Raw genomic sequence first — 23,507 nt, 5'->3', positions numbered from 1 at the left:
GCGTCAAAAACGGCAGAACGGTGCCTGTCGCAGAAACCATTTGAGCAAATCAAGTGACTAAGTACCTTGGTGAAGCAACTAAGTACACTAAGCAGCATCGCGCTAGGCAACGTGAGCCGACTGGGGCGAGGGCGTGATCCCCCCCGGCGCGGGGCCCGCGGCCCGCGGCCCGCGGCCCAGCCGGCAGCTGCAGTTCCGTCGGCCGACGCCGGGGGGCGCCCTCTCCCTCCCCGCTCGCCCTGGAGCGCCTTCCCGGCGCCGACCCACCGCACAAAGAGCCCGGCCTCCTCCCGGTGACATCACAAAGGGCCGATCCCCCGCCCCTCCGGCGCCACCACGTGTGTCCCCGCGCCCGGCGGCCGCCGACTCAGTCCGTCGCCGGCCGGCCCGGGCCGCGGTGCAGGGGGTCGCCGCGGCCGGAGGCTCCGCTATGGGAAGCCGCTCCGCCGCCGCCCCGCGCGCAGCCCTCCCGCCTGCTTCTGCGCGGCCGCTGTGCGAGGGCAGCACCGGGGGGCGCGGGCTGCCGCGGCCGCGGCCGCTGCCTCTCCCCGCCCGGGCGGCCGCGCCGCTGGCCAGGTGCTGAGCGCCCCCGAGCCGCGCGCCGCGCCCCTCCCCTGCGCGGCCGCCCGCCCGCTGCCGCAGTGCACATGGGCGGCTGGAGGTAGATGGGCGCCCGGCCCGGGCGGCGGCGGCGGCGGCGGCGGCGCGTGCGGCGCTGGGCAGAAGCAGCCGCCGACTCCAGCTGCCGGGGGCCCGCGCGCCCCGGGCGCCCCTGCGAGCCCCGGCTCGGCCATGGGGACCTCCGCGAGCAGCAGCTCCGCGCCCGCCTCCTGCGGCCGTGCGGCCGGCGCTCCGACGGTGGCGGCGGGCGCTCTCCTCCTGGTGAGCGCGCTGGGGCGCGGGCGGGCGGGGGGCGGCTGGGCCGGGGCTCGGGGCTCGGGGCCGGGCCGGGGCCGGGGCTCGGGCGGGCTCGGGGCGGGGGCGAGCTGGGCTCCGCGCGGGTGGGCTCCGCGCGGGCTGGCCGCGCCCGAGGGGGCGCTGGAGGGAGGCGGCCCCCGGCGCCCTGCGCATCCCGGGCTGCCCCGCCTCGGGCCGCAGGGGCCGCCGCCGCCCGCCGCGACCCCCGCTCGGCAGCCCGCGCCCCACCACGCCGAGGGGGGCGGCGGGCGGCGGGCGGCGGGGCCGCTGTGCTGCAGCTGCAGGGACCTGTCGGGATGCCGGATGCTACCGCAGCCGCACGGTGCCCTCCCCCTCGCCGCCTCGCCTCGCCTCGCCTCGCCTCGGCTGGGGGGGGGCGGGGGTCCCGGCTTGCGCGAGCCGCGCACAGAGCCCGGAGACCCACTCGCAGGCGTCGCCGGAGCCCCGGGTCCCAGCCAGCCAGCGCGCTGGCCCGGGGGGGGGGGGAGGGGGGTCTACATAGAGGAAGATGGATTTCTCCAGGCCTGTCTCCTATCCCTCGGTCACCGGGGCTCAGGCAGGTGACCCCGCAAAGCGGAGCAGGTTCCTGCTTCGGCACCCGAGCAGCGTTCAGCGCCGGGGCGTGCCCCCCACCTAGTCCTCCCTCACTCACCTGGGCAAAGCCTGAAACCACCCTTGACCCAAAACTTGTCCCCAACTTCCCCTACATCCTTTTCCCCTTCCTAAATGCCAGAGGGGAGGAGCCGGCTTAGGGGAAGAAAATGTATTTGAGATCAAACCCTTGAGCCACCGTAAGCTTCCCATGCCCATCTTTTTTTTTTTTTTTTTTTTTTTGGGGGGGGGGTTCTCTGAAGGGAGGACAGAGGTTCTTAGCTGAAACCCAAACAAAAACAAAAGACAAGAGCCTGTTTTCACGGCAGGGCTGTGTAAGGAGAAGGCAGGCTTGCTGTCTCCTTCCCAAAAAGGGCTTGATGCCTGGTCGGCCAAGATCTCTTAGATCCCGGGGCATTGCAGTTGCTATGGCCTGGGAATTCACCCTACAGACGCTCTGGTTCCCTGTGTGAGTGTGGATTTTAAGGGGGAAAGAGACTGAAGAAAAGTTTGGTGCTGTTAGCATTTATAATGAGGCAAGTCCCAGGATCCTTTCAGAGAGTCTTTTCTGCCCACTTATAGTAATGGCAAAGTCAAGATCCGTATCCTTGAAACAAGTGTGGGGGATGCTGTGCAGTAAGGGGGTCCCTTCAAGCAATGAACCTGGACTGACAGTGTTGCCGTGTAGAGAAATCCGTTTCAGTTCATGTGAACACCGACCCTAACATCAGTGCAGGTAGATCTCTCCTTGAGGTTCCTCCTTCCGTCTACACTCTACCCACCCCATGCCTATGCGGTCCCTCAGACAGAACCGATTATTCCATGCCTCACAGAGTCTACTCCCTTAGATGAAATCTTAAGTCCGTGTGATATTTCATTCATTTTACATTTGAGTATGAGACAGGTGTTTTCAAGTAAGGCCTCCATGTAATGAAACCGTAGGTACTTTAGCCAACTGAGAGAGAGCCCAATTCCTTTTCTTAAACCATTAAACTCAGTTTATCTAAAAATTGTGCACTGGATTTGCAACTGAAGACCTGAGAATTTAAGTTTGGCTGTCTCTCTTTTTTTTTTTTTTAAAGAACTTTGTTAAGGAGCTCAGAAGCAATCTTAAGCTGTTAAGGAAAACAAGAGTCCTCCTTCTCTTGGTAACTAATAGAAAGGCTCTGCTTCAGACCATGGAATGGCTTGGGGTTGACCCTGTTGTCCTCAGGGCTGACGGAGACGGTGTACCACGGATCACCAGGGATTTGGCTGTAACCTCCGAGCAGGGTGTGCAGGCAATGTCTTTTCTTTTTTCCCATCCCCAATCTGCAAGCTCCAGTCCCCAGGATAGGTGTTGCTCCTGTAAAAAAATAATGCTCTCATGATATTGATATAAGGATTATTTATCCAGATGGGATTCTCAGCTATGTGAAAATGACAGACGCCAGGCGCCAGAGCCCAGCTAAACATGGCAGGTGCTCAGAACACTTCTATGGGGGGCAGTGGGGAAGTTAGTGTCCTACTCATATATTGCAGTTAGATTAGAAAAGAATAAACTCAATAAGAGGTCCTGTTTATTACGGCTTTCAGTTACAATTGTTTTTCCAGTATTTTCCTTTTTGTGCCAGTATTTGTGACTGTCATCATTTCTGACACTTTTTTTTTTTCTTGTGAGGACTGGCTCACTGTCGAAAGAGAACTCTCATAAGGCTTTAATAAGCTTTAAAAGAATCATGATACCTAACATAATGCCATAAATTACTGTGTGTCAGATGCTTTCTATACAGTGTTTCATTTACTCCCCACCTGTCTGTGAAGCAGGAAGGAGTTATCTCCGTTTTACAGATGAGAAGGTGGATGCTGGGCCAACTTCATTGGTTTGTGCCTGGGCTGCACAGCTGGCCAGTGGTGGTTCTCGGGCTGGGAGCTGGGAGGGCCTGACTCATACCCTTGCTCATACCCTTGCTCCCTCCTTTGCCACATTACCTATTTCACAACTCCGATTTGCTAGACGATGAAATGTAGCAACAGAGAAGGCTCACTGGAGCCAAGGTGAGACTGGTGGTTTGGTGTGTGGCAGAAAATTAACGAGAGTTACATGAGTGCCTTTGGAAGAAGTGTTCCTGCTCCTTGTACTTCTGTTTCTGATGAGTCCGGGTGTCTGCACCATACATGGAAGTAGACCACAAACTGAAGGATAAAAATGTCATGTGTTCCAGACCAAAAGCAAAATCTGGAGGGAGGATCAGGGAAGCTTTTAAGTTGGTGCCAGTGTTAAGGAATGCCCTTAATGTCCAGCATGACAGGACACACTCAGAGAGGTCTCTTGCCCTCAGGGAGCTTGCTTTGCCTGGACCCATAAAATGTTGGCAATCGATGCTAACGTGCGTGAGGTTCTGTGTTAGCAAACCTACACGGAGCACCCGTTCTGAGAGGGGCACTGCACCAGGTGGTGGGAACCCAGGGGTGAATTAGGATGTGGATCTTGCCCTGCAGGCACAGATCATAGGGTATGTAAAACGTACCTGGCTATCAGTAGTGCTGGTTGGGTTTCACGAGCTTATATGGAGTCAGTGGATAAATGTACTCAGAGTAATACCCGAAATGTGGTTGATGTTAAAATCTTTAAATCACTTCAAGTAACTTGGGCTAGTTTAATCAGTTGGAAAACCAGCAGAAGAAAAACCTTCCCAAGTCTCCAAATAGAATTACATACATTGGGGTTGGTAGGGAAAGTGACTTCTGCTCAGTATAGGGAGGGCAGACTGCTACTGGAATGCAGGATTTCTGACTTACCCCATGAATCTCCCATTCTTGTTGTCAAAATGTGTAGTAGAGGATCAAGCTTTCTCGATCTGAGTGGTTTCTGGAGACATATGGCTAAACCTGCCTCAGGTTTAGCCCCAAACAGACCGACCTCCAGTGTAAATAAAATAGACAAGCAAACAAAAGCAGCAAGAAAAAAAAAATTCCTTGCCATGGACTGTATACTATATACTCCCTTACATTGAGGAAAAAACCCAAGACTGGATAGACATGGATCCACCAACCAGCTAACTTACATATTTTCGTGTGGTTACATCTGTGCAAAGGCTACCACGCCGAGTGTGGTCCAAACAGTTAATGCCCTCTATTCCGGGACAGGTTGCAGAAGGTACCTGCTCCAGGTGTGCCTTCTTGGAGAGACGCAAGGAGGCATGGCTTACAGGGCAGGCTCCAACAGATGGTCTGTGTACTTTGTCGGTTGTAGATCAGAATGTGGAGACATCACACTTGAGCTGTACCTGGGGGGTAAAGCTTTGGTGACTCCATAGACAAGCTGCAAATTGGTTTTGTATTTCGCCAGCCCTTTATAATGCACAATTGGCCTAAGGAAACTTGATTGACTGACTGATTGGTGCTGGGAAATAGTCAGATGCATCGCCAGACTATTCAGGAGCCAGTATGAATCCGGAGACTTTCCACCGCATAAATGGCAATGTCTGTTTTCCAGTAAGCACTAAACACTGTTGGCCTTCTTCCCCCAAACAGGCCTGCAAATTCCGGGGAGGCCAGGTCACTGGCAACTTCCTGGAAAACTCAGATGCTTGCTCTTCTGTGACAGGAGGAGCCCAGGGTATGTCATCGCCTTTGGGCATATGCCCGATGACCATTGGAAGCAGATTCAGTCTGGACCATCAGGCACGGATACGTGTGTTTGATGGAATGAAAACAGAAGCCTTAATGGGAGTTCCCCGAAATTGAATCCCCGCTTAGCATGAGGACACTGGGCTTTGTTGCTGCTGGGATAGCAGCTATTGAGCTTTGAGTCTTTAGAAAAAGAGGGGGCCAGATACCTGCTTTGCCCCAGTGTTTGTATTTGTCAAATACCAAAAAATAAACAAGAATCTTAATTTGGCTTGTATCCTTGCCACCTGGCTCTCCTCCACCTCCCATTTCCAGGCCGAGTGCAGGAGAGAGGAGCCGGGCAGAGGTTATAACCAGGGAGGAACCTGGCCGATGTCAGGGACTGTGTGCTCACTTTGGGCCTGCAGAGAGGTGGGGCGCACTGGTATTCAGGCTGTTGATTCAAAGCCATGGTTCCACTGATATTTAGGCTGTTGACCTCATTCTTCTGGAGAGGTGGAAAGTCCGCCAGGAATGGTCCATTCTCTCTGGATTCTGGCTATCTGGATCCCCCCCCCCCCACATATGTCAGCGTCTGGCCTTGTAGAGACAGATGCTTGCAGTGATGGGAGTTTGCCCAGAGGGACCTCAGGCAGGTGTATATGAGCTATGTAGTCCCATCTCTTTAGAAGATTGAAGAAGATTCAAATCTTCAGAAGGTTTGAAAATTATGTCTAAGGTTTTGTTCTAAACTAAAGAACAAATCAAACACAACAAAAAGGAGAGGGGGCTTTGTAAGCTGAGTCATAGCCAGGCTCACTCTCTGATCTTTACACCGTTTTCCCTTTGCCCTTCTGCCGCCAGAAGGGATTGGTGGATCAGCCTTTTGGAGCTGTTTTGGGAGAAGAAACATGACTTTAATGGATTTAAGAGGCAGGAGAGGAATGAGCCCGGAAGTCCTGGAATCAAATGAGAGCAGCTGTAGCTTCAAGAAGGCTTCAGCACTGAGAGCCCAGAGAGGGGAAATATTAATGCCTGCTAATATTAATCATTTATATTGAATTACTAAGCTCCTATTTATTATTTACCATTGACATTGTGTTGAATATCTTCTACAAATGATCTCAGGAAACCTTACAAGTCCACGATATGGTAGCATTAGCCCCATTTTATCGATAAGGGTTTGAGTTGTGGTCAAGCAACTGGCAGCTGCCAGAGAGAGGATTCAGATCTAGGTTCGTGTGGTTTCAGACACACTGCTTTTTTTTCTGCCACGTTGTGGGCAGGGGACAAATAAGCTTGATTTACTGGAATGTTGTTTCTTGTGCAGGGAATGATTTTACCCGAGAGCTGCTCATTCCCTTTCTCTCTGGGAAGCAGTTCTGCTCCGTGATGGCGCTTTGGAAGTTTAGCCAGGAGAGCTGATTAGGAAGTAAGAGCAACCTGTGTGTGTGTGGCTTGAAAGCAGAGGGTGTGGAGTCCTTGGCCAACATTTTCCAGTGGTGTGACTCTGATGGGCAATGGTGCCATGGTTAAGATGGAAAGATACTCTTGCAAATTGAAATGTTATAAATAGGGAATGGGTGCTTTGCTTTCCTGCTACTTGGGTCATTTTGAAAAATATTTGCTTAGTGAGTAACAGTGTGACATGGGTTCTGCTTAGTAAGTAGTTTTCACTCACTTATTCTGAGAACTTGAGGATGGGGTAGGGTTTTTTCTTTGCTGCCAGCCTGATTATTTGTATAGGATTAGTGCACAGGTTTGCATCATCTGCTATTAAGTATTTATTTTGTTAACTTTTCAGGTCTCTTAGAAACTGGTTTAACTCCCTGATTGATTTGCATGGTCCCATAAGTCATGTTTTTGTGTGTGGTTTATCCCACTCACTTTTAGCATTCTCTTAAGCAGGCTTTTAAACATGGCTCTCCCTAGATTGTAGATGCTGAGTGGACGAAAGCGAGGCAAAGAGTGAAAAGAAATTTAATCACTGGTTCTGGGAAAGAGGTTGGAAATTCTGCTTTCCCAAAGAACTCATGAGACGATGATTATTTGATTTCATCCTAGGTATGGCCAGGTCAGCCTAACCAGGATTAAGAGAAATGGGGGGCAGGGGATGGAAAAAAAGATTCAAAGGCAAATGGTGACAGGTTTCCAGAATAATTTAACTGGTTATTGTTCACTCCTTGCCCTTCCTTTTATTTCTGCGAGTCCATGGCCCCTCTCTCCTCTGTGGTTTGAGTTTTGTGTATCTGGTCTGGGAAAAAAATACCAAATCAGACAAGGTTTGCGTGTAATTCACTCCTCACTTGAAATGCTCAGGGGTCAATGTTGTTACTCCATTTCAGCTTCTTAAAGACAACATACAATGTGCTATTCATCTTTGTGTTTTTGGCTTAATGCCCTGACACAGAGTAGTTAAGCAGTAAATGATTGTTGAATAAATTCCAGAAGGATCTTGCTCTAAACTGACCATTCATTCTAGACAGGTTAGAAGGTAGTTGGATCTGGAGCTACATCTCAATACTTTGAGCTACAACTGAAGGGTATTTGAGTTATTAACAAAGGATATTTTAAACTCAAGTGAATTGTCAACTAGAAGGGCCTCAGTGGGTGTGGTTTCTCTTCCCAATTCATTTTTATTCTTTGACATTATATGAACACTTATGTACAGTTAAAACTATGTGAATGTACTTGCTTATGTTCTGCTTTTCTTTATGTAGCTATTTTTTTTTTCTCACAGAGATATATTTTTAATTCATTTAAAAAAATATTTCTGGTGCATTGCTAAATTACATTGCAAAATGTCAGGCATTGCTAGACTTTAGGTATGTGACAGTAAAAGGCCACTCGTGGTCCTTGCCTTTTGGAGTTAACAGTTTATCAGGGAAGACAGAAAGGGTAATGTTCTAAAGGAGCAGAAGGAAGAGTATGTGCCAGTGAGAAGGAACAGCATGCAGAGTGGCCCAGAGGTAGGAAAGAGCCTACATGTTCAAAGAGGAGAAAGAAGGCCATTGCGGTTGGCATTTAGTGAACAGGGACAAAGGGAGTGTGATTGAGGTGGAGCAGGCAGGGACCAGATTGGATGAGCCCTTTAAGGTCTGAACATGTCAGGATTTTGCTGGGCATACAGTTGTAGGCAAGGTTTTATAACCTTGGTTTTAATGAGAGTTCTTTTAAATATCACTCTGGCAGTTCTGTGGAGGATGGATTGGAAAAGGGGAAGTGGAGATGCGGGAGATTGCAGGAGATGATGGTTCTGGGGTGGTGGCGGTGAAGATGGGGATTACTAGATCGATTTTAAAGATTTTGAAGAAGGTCTACTGCTGGTGAGATGTGAGAGGGCAGGGGTCGAAGGAAAGCATGACAACTGTCTGTCATGGCTGACTCTTTAGTTCCTGAGTTGAGTCTTTGGTGGCCTGATGACTTTGAAGGGCAAAGCTGGGGGAGGCCTGGGTGGGCTTGGGGGCCCCAACGTTTGGGTACACGTTAGTGACTTTGAGGGGCCTGTGATTCCTGCAGTTCAAACTTCGGGCCTGCCATGCCACCTCTCCTCTGGGTTGGTGTCGTGTTGAGCCATCCTGCTGTTGTCGGACAGACGCTTAGGTGCTGTCATGGCTCTGCAAGGGAGCAACGCTGATGACATTGTCTCTGTACAGATCAATTGCTCTTTTTCTTTTTGGGTTGTTCCCAAAAGTGAGGTATATTTGGGGTGCATGGCCCAAAGTGGATGGCTGGGTCACAGGAAATGAATGAATGGTTTTATGGCTCCAGCAGTGCATTGCCAGATTGTCTTTAGAAAGACTGAATTAATTTAGAATGCCACCAGGAACTATTAATATGCCTTTTACCCCACCAGGCTGCCAACACTGGAGTTTATAATTTTCATTTATTTATGCTGCTTTAATACAGATATGTGAGGGTCCTTGGTCGTGCACATTTGTACTTCAGTAGTCACTAGGGATGGTCGTATATTTATCCATGTGATAATTACCTTTGTAATTACTCATGTCATCCTCTGCCTCAACTAGTGAGTGGAATTTATGTTAACCTCATTTCCATTAATTCTTTGCATTTTTGTTTATAAGCTTTTATTAGCCATGTATGGCATACATTTTTTTTTGAAGATTTTATTTATTCATTCATGAGAGACAGAGAGGCAGACACATAGGCAGAGGAAGAAGCAGGCTCCCTTCAGGGAGCCCGATGGCGGACTCTGTCACAGTATTCTGGGATCACAACCTGAGCCAAAGGCAGATACTCAACCACTGAGCGACCCAGGTGCCCCTAATTTTTTTTTTTTTTTAAAGTAGATTCCTTGCCCAGTGTGGAGTCCAGTATGGGGCTTAAACTCACCACCCTGAGATCAAGATCTGAGCTGAGATCAAGAGTTGGACACTTAACTGCCGGAACCACCCAGGTGCCCCTGGCATACATTTTCATATTCTACTTTTAATATTACATTCAATAACAAAAAATTAGGTTAATATTCTTAAACCTCTTCTTTTTTTGTGTCAGAGAGTATCCTTTTTTTGGGTCTGAGAGTATCCTTTGTTGCCATTGGTTTTGTTTTATTTATTTATTTATTTTAAAGATTTTATTCATTTATTCATGAGAGACACACAGAGAGAGGCAGAGACACAGGCAGAGGGAGAGGCAGGCTCCATGCAAGGAGCCTGAAGTGGGACTTGTTCCGAGGACCCCAGGATCACGCCCTGGGCTGAAGGCAGGCGCCCAACCACTGAGCCACCCAGGCATCCCACCATTGGTTTTGTTTTAATAGTCAGAAATTGATCTCTTTCCCGATACTTTAAACTATTCTGGTTACTTTGAATTTTATATTTGATCTTTTTAAGGTTGGGTTTGTTGACTTTTCTGGACATCAGCAGCATGTTGGTGGTGGAGACTGCCTCAGTGTGTTCTGCAAGATGTTCATACATCTTGCGTGAGTAAAGGATTGTATGGCCATATAAATTTGGGAAATGCCAGATTCAACAAAGTCACTGTTTTCTGCAGCTGGGCCCCCTGCTGGGCCTCCTGGAGCCATCAACAGGCTAATATTAATTGTGCCTCTGTGAGGGCTGCCATCAGGAGCATTTCCTAAACTTTTAGGCCAGGGTTTGGTAAACTTCATCTGTACAGAGCTAGATAGTATTTTTGGCTTTGTGGGCCATGTGGTTTCTGCGGAAACAACTCACCTCTGCCTTTGTACTTCGAACACAGCTCTGGGCAGTGCCTCAAAGAAGGGGTGTGGCTTCATTCCAGTAAAACTTAAGGTTTGTGGACACCGAAATCTGAATTTCAAAATTTTGACAAAATTGTATTCTTCTTTTGATTCCCACCCCCTGCTGCAGCTATTTATCTATTTAAGATTTTATTTATTTATTCATGAGAGACACAGAGAGAGAGGCAGAGACATAGACAGAGAGAGAAGCAGGCTCCCCTCAGAGAGTCCCATGTGGGACTCAATCCCGGGACCAGGACCACGCCCTGAGCCGAGGCAGGTGCTCAACCGCCGAGCCACCCAGGCGTCCCTGCTGCAGCTCTTTAAAATGTAGAAGTCATTCTTAGCTTGTGGACTATAAAAAAGCAGGCAACTGGTTGGTTCACCCCGTGTTTTATATCCAAGGCCATTAGTATCCTGTGGGACTCCGTCAGGGAAACTCATTCTGGAAAGTGCTTGCTGAAATTCTGCTCCATTTGTCTAAAGTGCACTTTATTTTTATTTATTTATTTATTTATTTATTTATTTATTTATTTATTTATTTTTTTATGATAGTCACACAGAGAGAGAGAGAGAGGCAGAGACACAGGCAGAGGGAGAAGCAGGCTCCATGCACCGAGAGCCCGACGTGGGATTCGATCCCGGGTCTCCAGAATCGCGCCCTGGGCCAAAGGCAGGCGCCAAACCGCTGCGCCACCCAGGGATCCCTAAAGTGCACTTTATTAATAGAAAATCCTTTCTCCTCTCCTGGTTTTCTCATTTGTTCTATGTTGTTTATATGTTAGGCCTTTTTTGAAGCCTTTATTAATTTATTTGAGAGATTGAGAGAGAGAGAGAGTTGTGGAGGGTGGAGCAGAGGGAGAAGGACAAGCAGACTCCAAGCTGAGTGCAGAGCCGGAGGCAGGGCTCAATCCCACAACCCTGAGATCATGGTCTGAGCCAAATTCAAGAGTCCACCGCTCAACTGACTTCACCACCCAGGCGCCCTTGTTAAGCTTGTTTTGAAGTGTTGCTTAGTTCTTATTTGTCTTTTAACGTATCACCATGCAGTCTGCATTTTGTTTGTTTTTTTTTTTTTTGTTTTGTTTTGTAGAATGCTCCAAGTCTAGTAGGGGATGTTTCAGGACTACAGCTTTTAAAATCTGGGGTCTCTGATACACTTCTCAGGAATTGGGCATTTGCACTTCAGTTGGGGTGTTTTAAAAGATTGTCTAGTACCGGGGCCCCTGGGTAGCTCAGTCAGTTAAGTGTCTGCCTTCAGCTCAGGTCATGATCTCCAGGTCCTGGGATCGAGCCTTGCACTGGGCTCCCTGCTTAGCAGGGAGTCTGCTTCTCCTTTCCTCACTATCTCTCAAATTAAAAAAAAAAAATCTTAAAAAAGGTTGATCCGAAGGGAATGAAGCTAAACCATAGTAATATGATAAGTTGAAGGAGTGATCGTTAAAATAACTAAAGTATATGGGAGACTTGTGTCCCCATGTTGCACCTGCTTTATCTGTATTAACAATTCTGAAAACAGTCTTAGGAGGGTAAGTGTTACCATTATCTGCACTATGCTGATGAGGAAACTGAGTCACGGGTTGGGTCACTTGTCAAGAACCCCTGGTAGAGCGGAGCCTGCTGAGCACACAAGAGGCTAAAATAGGTTTTTGTTTATGCTTTCTTGCTGGAACTGCTACACTGGCTGGTGGTGTTAGTTTTGCCTTGGTTTCTATGAAGACTCTATAAACCTCAGTGAGCACAGAGGAGTATTGCCCCCTACACCTTTGCCACTGTCTTGTTTCTAACGTGGCTTCTCCATGTAGGTGGGGGTCGTAGCCTACAGAAGTAGCAGTGGGCATGGGTGGAAGGAGATAAAGTCTCTGGTCTAAGGACTGTGTGCTGCGCACACATGCTCCTCTGCATTGCAGGTTCCAGGGAACACAGCATCTGGGTTAAGTCGTGCCTGTTTTTTTTTTTTTTTTTTTCCTTTTCCCACTGTGCCCTGAGCTTGCCTTCTTCAGTCCTGGAGTCAGCACATTCTAGCCTTGGCGTTCTTTATATTCTCCGGCATTAGCAGCAGTCCCTGCTTTTGCCTTAGCAACAGAAGACTTTTTTAAGTCAGGGAAGATAATAGGAAATGCAAGAGCTGACCGTATTTATATAACATACCTAGGAACAGTTCTGTGTTTTGTGGAAGCTTTACCCATGGAGGTTTTCCTCTTTATATCATTCGTTTTTCCCTTCAAATCTGTAGGACTCCCAGCAGTCAGGGTCTTGTGATTGTAAATTTAATGTGATTCTCATAATAAAATGGTCAGAAATTCTGGGGCTGCCTTGTTATGCCTGGCTTTTGCCTTTTGATTATTAGTTGGCATGTTTTACGGTCACCGTCTTAGAAATAATTTGCTTGCTGTAGCTTTGTTATAATCTCACAGTAATGAGATCCCTCTTAAAATATTAGTTTTTTGGACCATTAAACATTTTCGATAGCAGACTCACTGTCAGTCTTCCTGCTTGCCCATTATGAGAAGACAGAGGTTTATCACTGCCTTGAGTTTACTCATTTTCCATGAAAAATTACTGGAATTTGATACAGAACAAGAATGGCATAAATATGTTGTGCTCGTAAACTGCAGGGAATTTTTTTCCCACTTGTTTGAAGGATGAGGTCAGGGGATGAGAATCGTTAAAGATAAATAGGCATCGGCAGTCTCACATGTGTTAGCACATCTGGGTGCTTCTTGTCCTCAGTCCCATCCCAAAGCCCTAGAGGAGAAGTGACAACAGGACCAGTGTGACATTGACCACCAAGGTGAGCGTGGAAGTCTTGGAAGCCTTTGTAGCGGGTTACTTGAGAACTACTTCTTCCTTCTTCTGAACTGTGCTTTGTCCTGGGGTTTGGATCTTTTGGTTACTCAATAAGGATTTACAGCACCCCTATATCCTGTACAGTTTGGGATGGCACACTGATACTTGGCTCTTATCCATTATTTTCAGTGAAATTGGTGTCCTGGATAAATGAAATTTTCCATATAACTGAAGTTTAAACTAGGATGGCACCTAAATGACTTTTGAAGGATAATCCCATAATACTTCTAACAATTCCAAATATCAAGTTGGTGTCATTTGTTTTTTTAATAAAACGAGGGGGGATGTTTTAAATTCTTCTTTACATTTGCTTGTAATTATAAGCACCATGCTGAGCATCATTCTTGGAAGCCAGTTATGGTTCTATTAAAAAAGTGATGTGGCCTCAGTGTCTTTGGAGGTGAAGCACACTACTTGCCCTTCCACTGAAGGGTGCCAGACGGCTTTATCCCTTGAATTATTATGGCTATATTGAGGAGACCTTTGGCTTTCTCACATGTGGTCTTATACCTGTGCTCCAGCAAACTCTTCTACCATCACCATTTCATTTGTTGCTTCTAATTATTTATGGTCTGCAAATCCATTCATTCAGTCAGCAAACCCTTGTTGGGTATGTCATGAGTTGGATACTGGCCTTGAGGGCTAGGATAGTAAAATAGACTCTGTCTGTGCCCTCATGGAGCTTGTGGTGCAGACGAGAAGACACAGTACACCAATAAATGTATGACTACAAAATTATGGTAGTCATATAGGAAAAACGTTTTAAGCAGGGGATAAAAGGATCAGATTTGGTGTGTGAGCTGGAATGAGTGTCAGTAGGGGAGGTCAAGAACTCAATACTCATTGCTAGACTCTAGAGGAGGTCTGAGGGTTCCAGTGAATGGGCTCCTGGTCCCTGCATTTTTGACATTTTTTTTGGACTGCTCAGAGAAGGTATTGCCTGGCTTTTTTTTTTTTTTTTCTGTCAAGGGCCAGGTAGTAAATATTTTGAGTTTGTGGACCATATGGTTTCTTTTGCAACTATCCAGCTCTGCCTTTGTAGTGTGAAAGCTGCTATAGGCAATACCTAAATAAATGGCTGCATTCCAATAAAACATATACAAGAATAAGTGGCATGTGGAAATTTGTTGGTTGATCCCTGGCTCCGAGTACGCTTTGTTTATGATTTCCATGGTCTTCATTATTGAAGTGGTTGAGCAAGGAAGGAAATGCAATCTCCATGGTTGTCCTTGGCCTCGAGCTGCTCAGAATCATTATGGGAAGATAAATATATACACCTACGAGACCATCAACAAACATTACCAGCAAGATGTAATTAGGCACTGAAATGAAGAATAGAAACAGGAAATGTGATGAAGAGTTTGCTCATCTGCTTGGAATCTGGGTGGCTAGGAGTAATTGTAAAGCCTTCATGGAAAAGGTGGAAGTGGACCTATCATTGCAGACACCTTGAAGGTTAGAGTTCGGTCCGACCTAGCCCAACATACTAATTTTACATGCAGGTAAGACAGGGTCCTACTGATCTTAAGGCAGAGCCTGGACAGAAACACGTCTTCTGTTTTCTAAATCTTTGCCCACATATCCTTATTCAGGTTTGGTCCTCCCACAGGCTGAGAACACTTAAGAGAGCAGATTCATATGAATAGGGACAAGGTATGTGAGTGAGAGCTTCCAAGTTATGGGTTAGAGGCTTCTTTTGTCCTTGAAGGAAGTGATTCGTGAGAGACTGAGAGCAGGATGAGTGGACAGAGTGTGTCTGTCATTTGGGGTGGGAAGGACAGAAAAGGAAAACAGGAGTGGGGTGAGGGACACCTGGGTGGCTCAGTGGTTGAGCATCTGCCTTTGGTTCAGGTCGTGATCCTGGGGTCCTGGGATGAAGTCCCACATCAGGCTTTGCCTGCTTCTCCCTCTGCTTATGTCTCTGCCATTCTCTCTCTCTCTCTCTCTCTTTGTGTCTCTCATAAGTAAATAAAATCTTAAAAAAAAAACGTGTGGGGTGGAAAAGCAAGGAGAGGAATGTGAAATGCAGAAGAATGGATAAGGAAAAGTACTCACATGCTCTCAGTAGGAGAAATCCCTGTATTGGGGCATATCCATCCTGTTGAAGAGCACTTGGGCCATCATAAGGAAGAAAGTAGTCTGTATTCTGATATGGGATGATTTCAGTGATGAACAAAAGCAAATCAAAGAACAGTTTGTATGGCCTGTTCCTTTTCAATGTGTGAGACAAAAACACCCCAAAGCAACTGAAACAGTCAACTCGAAGTTCATGTGTATGTATTATGCGTGAAAGCTCAGGTGAAGGTCTGGAAAGATGTGCATGAGAATTACCTGTGAGTTTCTCTGAGGATGAGTGGGTTTAAGCATGGACTTCAACATTTTACTCTATTTTGCCATTGTTGGAATTATTATAAGAAGGCTGATTTTTGTTGTAAGACAATAAAAAGTATCAGGTTGTGTGGGAGGCAGGGGGAGGGACTCTGACATTGGACCTGGGAGTTCTCCAAAGGAATTCTCAGAATCAGGGAAGATTAGAGCCAGAGGGGTCTTGCCTCAGTTCAGGGGGTCCCAAACTTGGCCAGGGCATTGGAATCACTTGGAAAGCTTAAAAACAAAATATATTCCTGGCTCTATTGCAGACCCACAGTTGTCTCAGGTGATAGGACTGTGGATGTGGATTTTTTTTTTTTTTAACTTCCCAGGTAACTTTGATGCTGTATTTGAAGTGTGAGACTTTGGGTGAACCCCTGATTTAGTTTTTCTCCCTCTGTGCAAAGGAGAGAATTAAAGATTTTGATCTGATGGAACCAGCCTCAAGTGCTCTGCTTCCCTGACTCGCAGTTTTCAATGACAGGTCTCCTGATTCAGGTGTTTTCCTAACATTAACTTTTAGGTATCATCTAAACTTGTTTTTACATTTTGTAGGGAATATTTTTCTTTTAAAAATATTTTTATTTATCTGTTTATTTGAGAGAGAGAGAGAGAGAGAGAGAGAGAGAGAGAGAAAGAGAGTAGGGGGGAGGAGCAGAGAAAGAGGGACAAGTAGACTTAAACTTGTTTTAGGAGTAATCCCTCATAATCCTTCCTTCAAATGAATTCAGACTTGGTCCTCCTATTAAAAAATTGGTAGATCAGAGCTGCTGCAGAAATGGGAGGTTTGGAGCCCTACCTCCTGACCCTGCCATGGGCCCACATGGGCACCCTCCTGGCTTGAGGGGTAGCTTTGAGTAAGCTGTTTGTTCCATCCTGTGATCTCCAGAGTCCAATTTGAAGATGATTGATTTTTTTCCCTCTCTCCTTCCATAGGTAATCATTCATCAGCTCTAGCTGCTCTGACCTCTCAAATCTTGTTGCCTTCTCCTTCCATGGCCAACCCCTAAATCAAAGTCACCCTGGACTTTCACCTTCTAAGTGGGTTTTTCCATCAACTCTCCCCCCAACCACTGCCAGTTAACTTTTTTATTCACAAATGTGATTGTGTCTCTTCCCCTCCAGCCCCCCAGTGTAAACAAAGAGTGGTTTCTCACTGCATTTTTGGGTTAGGATCAAAATGCGGAGCTTCTCCAAATTTAACTACGGCCACTGTGTTACATTCTCCCATTGGTTGGGAGAACCATATAAACTTTTTGGTTCCCGAGCTGAGCTTCATTCGGCTTCAGATTTTTGCTGTGGGGTTCCCTCTGCCTAATCCACATTCCCTTCTCCCTGACCAGAATTAAATTCTGCTTCTCTGTCCTTGAGAGTGACTCTAAGTGCTTCTGTAACATCCCTCTGCTGGGAAGCACCTGCTAACCTCCCCCTCATAGGACTCTGTGTTTCTCCTCAGCAGTAATCTCAATTCTAATTAGGTAATTCCTGATTAATTAGTTGTTTCTGTCTGTCCTGCCTTAGAAGGTATACTCCATGTGGCTGGGATAGAGTTCACAAATGACGTTGTCAGCTTGTGGCATGGTGCCTTGTATGGTCTTCAATAACTATTTGTCCAGTGCATTCATAATGCCTAGTCTTTGAACAGATCTCATTCTAGTGCTCAGTCCAGGTGAGATGTAGAGGCATCATTGTTAACTCTGTATGTAAGAGCTGGAATTGCCTCCTGTAACATGAGGTAATGAAAGGTCCATTTTTAGAGCCCCATTGTCTAAAGTGGGTTAGTTAGAATGAGAGAGTTAAAGAGCTCTGAGCTTTGCCTTAGTTAGAAACATCACCGGTTATTCTAAATGAGCCAAGAACTGAAAAATCTACTCAATGAGTGGGGGAGAGTGTGGGGTGCAGTGGGATCTGGAGGCAGGTTTTGTGTGCTACTGGGGGGACCCATTGTAATTGGGTAGTCAGGGGGCTGATGGATCCCCAACAAGTGTGTGCCCTAGGGAGAGAAGTGAACTGTAGGAAGACAAGCCCTAACCCCATCCCTGGATGCCAGCACACACACACACACACACACACACACACACACACACACACACAGGGCTGTTCACCACCCCCCTGTGGTCATTCTGCAGAGCCACGTCGGGGTGTGTGCCTGGCTGCCTGCCCAGCCTGCCTGCAAGGGATGGGGGAGCCAGACTCAGAGCCCATGGCACAGCAGGGTGATGATGTTCGTACCCAACCACCGCTCTCTGGCCAGATCTCCTGTTACCTTCTCTGCTTTTATCTTGTTTGTGCAAATGTAATAACCTGCCATTTAGGTTATTTATACATCTTTCAAACCTCCAGAACCCTGTGGCCATCTAAAAGGGCTTTTGCATTTAGAAACTAGATGTAAAGGAACTCGGGGAAATACAGAAGCAGAGCCACTGTCGCAACCCCTTGGGTGGGTCCTTAGCGCCAGGGAGACTGGGATGAGATTTGTCCTCTTGTACTTGCCAAATGGAACTTGTGCTCCACATGGATAGTGGCCGCTTTCTGCCCTCAATCTAATCCACATTGCCAGGGCAGAAGGGGGTGGCTGGGCTGATTTTGCAAACAGAAGGACCAAGAAAAGAAAGAAAGCCAGAAAGAGACAGAGATAGTACAGAATTTACCATTATGAAGCAGATTTTTTTTTCTTCAGTCCAAGATGCCATTAAAGTTTCTTTTGTTTTTCTTTTTTTAAGATTTTATTTATTTATTCATGAGACACACACACACACAGAGACAGAGGCAGAGGCAGAGGGAGAAGCAGGCTCCATGCAGGAAGCCCGATGTGGAACTTGATCCCAGGATCCCAGGATCACACCCTGGGCTGAACGCAGACGCTCAACCACTGAGGCACCCAAGAGTCCCAAGGGAGATACTTTTGATTCAAATCATTAAATTTTTTTGGGAGGGGAGGGGAACTGAATCTTGGATTAACCTTCAAGGTGCCAAGGAGTCGGGAACTATGATCAATTTTTAAAGACATTCTTGTTTTATTCTCTTAGCTCCTGGTACTCATTTTAGAAGGAGCTTGCCCTGATGGGCATCTGGTAGTTTGGGGCGGCCACTGTTTTCTTGACACTTAACCCTTCTCCATTTTGTAGAAGGCAGTAGAAGCTTCCTCGGTGGGACCTCTCAAACTTCATTCATGCAGAAAAACTCTCTCACTATTCATTATTAAATATTTCCCCCCAGCTCTCAGAAGGACCTTAGGATTTAGTACCACAAACATAATTTCCCTTCTCCCAAGTTTTCAGTGTAAGAGAGTATAAAATCCTGTCTAGCTGGGTGAAGTTTCTGTCCTATGAACTAAATTTACCTCTGTGGAGTCCCGGCTGAACCTGGTTTTGTGCTGGGACCTCCAGGTGTCTGCAGGTTCCTGCTCCAGTGACCATGGCCTTTAGAGGCTCAGCGAACAGAATATACCTCTAAAAACATCAACTCTGTTACTTAAAGCAAATTAAGAATGCCAAGGACCTGCCTCTGTTTTGCAAATAAAACAAAACCAAAACCAAAAAATGTTTGGCTTTGCATAGAGAAAGGCTTTGAAAAAATAACTCCACATGGGTAATCTGGTGCTATAGCAGAAGGAGCTTGAATATATGCCATCCAATCCTCAGTTGCTTTGTCTTGGTGCTAAGAAATGGCAACTTAACATTTGGATTATGGGAAGGAAGACAGCTATTCAGCAAGCTATTTTCTTCTTTCATTAGGATTTTTCACTTCTTTTTTTAATTTTTTTTATTTTTATTTACTTATGATAGAGAGAGAGAGAGAGAGAGGCAGAGACACAGGCAGAGGGAGAAGCAGGCTTCATGCACCGGGAGCCCGATGTGGGACTCGATCCCGGGTCCCCAGGATCGCGCCCCGGGCCAAAGGCAGGCGCCAAACCGCTGCGCCACTCAGGGATCCCGGATTTTTCACTTCTATACACATTTAAAATTTTTTCTTAAATTTGAGAAAATGTTTTAAGTAAGCTCTCTGCCCAAAATGGGACTTGAACTCATGACCCTGAGATCAAGGGTTGCATGCTCTATCAACTGATCCAGCCAGGTCCCCCTGTATAGTGTTTTTTTTTTTTGTTTGTTTGTTTTTTATGTATAGCGTTTTGAACAACAAAGTACTTACATGTTCATATTCTCAATTGATCTTTATAATTGAGTTGAGCAGTATTGTCAACCTCACTTACTAGACAGAAAAAAAAGGAAGTTAAAGCAAAGGTCATACAATAAGACCAAAGCTTCATAGCCAGTAGGTCAGGCCCCATGATGGAATCATAGTCTTTGTTTCTCTCTTTCTACTGTGTTGCTCTGACAGGGTTAAAAGAATGCAGGACCATTAAGATCTTTAATGGGGATGGTGGTGGTGATATTGGGATTGTTCCATCCTTTCTTCTCCTCTGTTCTTGTATAACCCATTCTTGATTTTTGTTCGTTTTCCCTCCCCTTTTATTTCTTTCAGCTTGGATTCCTTAGCACCACCACAGCTCAGCTAGAACAGAAGGCCTCAAATCTCATTGGCAAATACCACCATGTTGACCGTGCCACCGGCCAGGTGCTAACCTGTGACAAGTGTCCAGCAGGAACCTATGTGTCTGAGCACTGTACCAACACGAGCCTGCGTGTCTGTAGCAGTTGCCCTGTGGGGACCTTTACCAGGCATGAGAATGGCATAGAGAAATGCCATGCCTGTAGTCAGCCATGCCCATGGCCAATGGTTGAGAAATTACCTTGTGCTGCCTTGACTGACCGAGAATGTGCTTGCCCACCTGGCATGTTCCAGTTTAATGGTACCTGCGCCCCCCATACGGTGTGTCCCGTGGGGTGGGGTGTGCGGAAGAAAGGGACAGAGACCGAGGACGTGCGGTGTAAGCAGTGTGCTCGGGGTACCTTCTCTGATGTGCCTTCTAGTGTGATGAAATGCAAAGCATACACAGACTGTCTGAGTCAGAACCTGGTGGTGATCAAGCCGGGGACCAAGGAAGCAGACAATGTCTGTGGCACACTTCCGCCCTTCTCCAGCACGACCTCACCTACCCCTGGTACAACCATCTTTTCACACCCGGAGCACATGGAATCCCATGAAGTCCCTTCCTCCACTTATGTTCCCAAAGGTAACTTAACCTCATGAGTTATTTATTTGAAAAAGTCTTTGAGCCCAATGGAACTACCAAAAATGGGCTTGTACCAAGGATACTTTCTTTATTTTGTATATTCCAAAGTCACCCCTTGAAGAAGGGGCCTCCATTTTGTGGTTAATCTGTCTTCTTTGGATGTATTAGAAACATTTAGACTCAGGTTTTCTGTTAGGGGGGATCAAATATCTAAAAACTAGGTCACATCGAGCTTAAAAAGAAAGAACTGAGAGAAATAAGGACAATACATGGCCTTATGTAAGTCACTTCTTCAGGCCTTGGCTTCAAACTTGGCAAATACATGGGTGATTTAGATGTTCAAGCTTCCTTCCAGATTAAAAGCTTTCCAACATGGAATCAATCCTGGATAGACACAGCCAGAAGGAAAGGAGGAAGGAAAAGGGGAGAAAATACCATGATGCCTGGAAGGGAGGGATTAAATATTAAAACCAAGGTGGGTTGAAAAAGGGGAAAGAAAGAAAGAAGCTTCAGGAAACAAGTTTGTAGCTTGTTGAAGATAACTAGCATTTGCATCTGGAAAATGATGTTTAATTTTTTCAAATGATTTTAATTTTATGCTCTTCCATCGAGTATCCTAGTTGTCCTCAGGATTTTGAGCCTCAGGAAGAATACAAAGTTTATTCTTTATTTTCAAATCCTTTTTGATTAATTTTCTTGAAAGGATAGCCAACTGGAGTTGTGCTTTCTAGCATAGTCTTCACATGTAATTACATTGGACCTTTATGATAGCTCTATAAGGAGGGCCTTACAACCACCAGTTTGAAATGAAGAAACAGGTTCAGAGAGCTCCAGTGACCTGTCTAGGTTTTCTCAGGGACTAATGTAATCCAGGTCCTGTCTCTTGGGACTTGAAATCCCTGGCTCTCACACTCCTTAATGAAGACTGCCTGTGGAAACTTCTCTGAAGGAAGTACACTCAGCTGCCAGCCCAAAACTTATCTCTTAATAATAGATCCTAAGAAAGTCTTGCCTTGTTTTATTCACTGATTAGTTTCACCAAAGCTTTTGCTGGTCAAATTTGGATTTGGGTTTGAGTTCTTTTCCCTATCTTATCATATTCCCAGTTTTTACCATTGTATCTTGAAATGGCCAAAAGGTGGGAGAAGGAGAATAAAGGGATCACATTTGAACTGGTTTTGTGAACAATCAGCACATTTAAGAGTTGACTAGAACCCTGAACATACATGAGTCCACTCTGTATGTGAAACATAGGGGAGCTGCTGTGAAGCTTGGACATTGGATCTGTAAGGATGACATTGGTTTTGCCCTGAGGATGCAAGTTTAGCTGTGAAGTTTAGTTTTTATCTTCCACATAAAGGTGCTGTTAGAATCTTTATGAAAATGTGCAGTATGATTTATCCATAAGCTCCAAAGTTCATCTCTTCTTTCATTATCTGGCCTGGCTTGGAGATGAGCAGGAAGTGGAGGAATATACAGATCCCCAGATATAGAAAAGCTCTTCCCCCCTCCTTTTTTCTAGGCATGAACTCAACAGAATCCAACTCTTCTGCCTCTGTTAGACCAAAGGTACCGAGTGGCATCCAGGAAGGGACAGTCCCTGACAACACAAGCTCGGCAAGGGGTGAGGAAGGCATGAACAAGACCCTCCCAAACCTCCAGGTAGTCAACCACCAGCAAGGCCCTCACCACAGACACATCCTGAAGCTGCTGCCGTCCATGGAGGCAACTGGGGGCGAGAAATCCAGCACACCCATCAAAGGCCTCAAGCGGACTCACCCCAGACAGAACTTGCACAAGCATTTCGACATCAATGAACATTTGCCTTGGATGATTGTGCTTTTTCTGCTGCTGGTGCTTGTGGTGATAGTGGTATGCAGTATCCGGAAAAGCTCAAGAACTCTGAAAAAGGGGCCCCGGCAGGACCCTAGCACCATTGTGGAAAAGGCAGGACTGAAGAAATCCGTGACCCCAACCCAGAACCGGGAGAAGTGGATCTACTATTGCAATGGCCACGGTGAGCCTTCTTTCCTCTTTGCTCACAGATCCCCACCCTGCCTTAGTCCTTGCTGGCTGAAGGAGTGGGAAATGCAAAGTTTCTAGAAGTTCCTGTCTACCAAGTGCTATTTGATCTAGTTGGGTTATGAAAAATGAGGTGGTCAGCATTTGATAGAATCCATTCGGAGAGCATAACTACTCTGTCCTTTTCTCCCCTGGCACATTTAAAAGAGACTGTTGACAAACCAGAGACCTGAGAATGACCTTTAGGGACTTTGTTTAACTGTCATTTAACAAGTGAGGAGATAGAGTCCTGGGAGGTTTGCCTGTGTCCTTGATCCAGGCTGGTTGTTCATTCAGACGGATGGGCTTGACTCCACATCTCCTGACTGTTGGGTGCCTTGCTCTTCCAATTCTAGACTCCTGAAAAATGAGAGGGTAAAAACCCCAACTTGTCTTCATTAAGTTTGCCTTTCTGAATCTGAACCTTGCTTTTCGATTCCCATCACTTTCTCACATGTGCTTTTCCCCTCCTTGTGTTTTTGGGATCTCATTTCTCCCAGGACGTTAGGAAGGTCTTTTAGATTATAGAAACCCAAAGCTTACTGTACTGGTTATCATCTGAGGCTGGACCATACATCTTTTACCTAGCAATCAGAGTGTGTTGATACAGGCTAGAATATTTCAATTTTTCCTTTTTTGAAGACAAAAAAATAGCTTACAGAACTTGTGCCAATAGCCAAGTTTGGTCTGAAGACCGCAGTTTTTAGCTTGTGGCAGTTAATTCCCTTTCTTTAAATCCTCAATGAGATATCAACCCAAAGTTTTGAT

General features: G+C 46.3%; 1 protein-coding gene across 1 annotated transcript in view; it reads left to right on the top strand.

Annotated features, from left to right (window-relative positions):
* The first annotated feature begins 372 nt into the window (after positions 1 to 372).
* The window catches only part of TNFRSF21 (TNF receptor superfamily member 21), a 68,625-nt gene continuing 45,490 nt past the window's right edge, over positions 373 to 23,507 (top strand). The window contains exons 1-3 of the mRNA XM_055330679.1: positions 373 to 882; positions 20,027 to 20,678; positions 22,201 to 22,695. Of these exons, the coding sequence (XP_055186654.1) occupies positions 793 to 882; positions 20,027 to 20,678; positions 22,201 to 22,695 (1,237 nt within the window). The 5' untranslated portion in view covers positions 373 to 792. The remainder of the gene's footprint in view (positions 883 to 20,026; positions 20,679 to 22,200; positions 22,696 to 23,507) is intronic.

The sequence above is a fragment of the Nyctereutes procyonoides genome, unplaced genomic scaffold (genome assembly GCF_905146905.1).
Source record: "Nyctereutes procyonoides isolate TBG_1078 unplaced genomic scaffold, NYPRO_anot_genome, whole genome shotgun sequence".
Taxonomy (NCBI): Eukaryota; Metazoa; Chordata; class Mammalia; order Carnivora; family Canidae; genus Nyctereutes; species Nyctereutes procyonoides.
The sequence above is the reverse complement of the archived record's forward strand: the minus strand, read 5'-3'. Positions and strand labels throughout refer to the sequence as shown.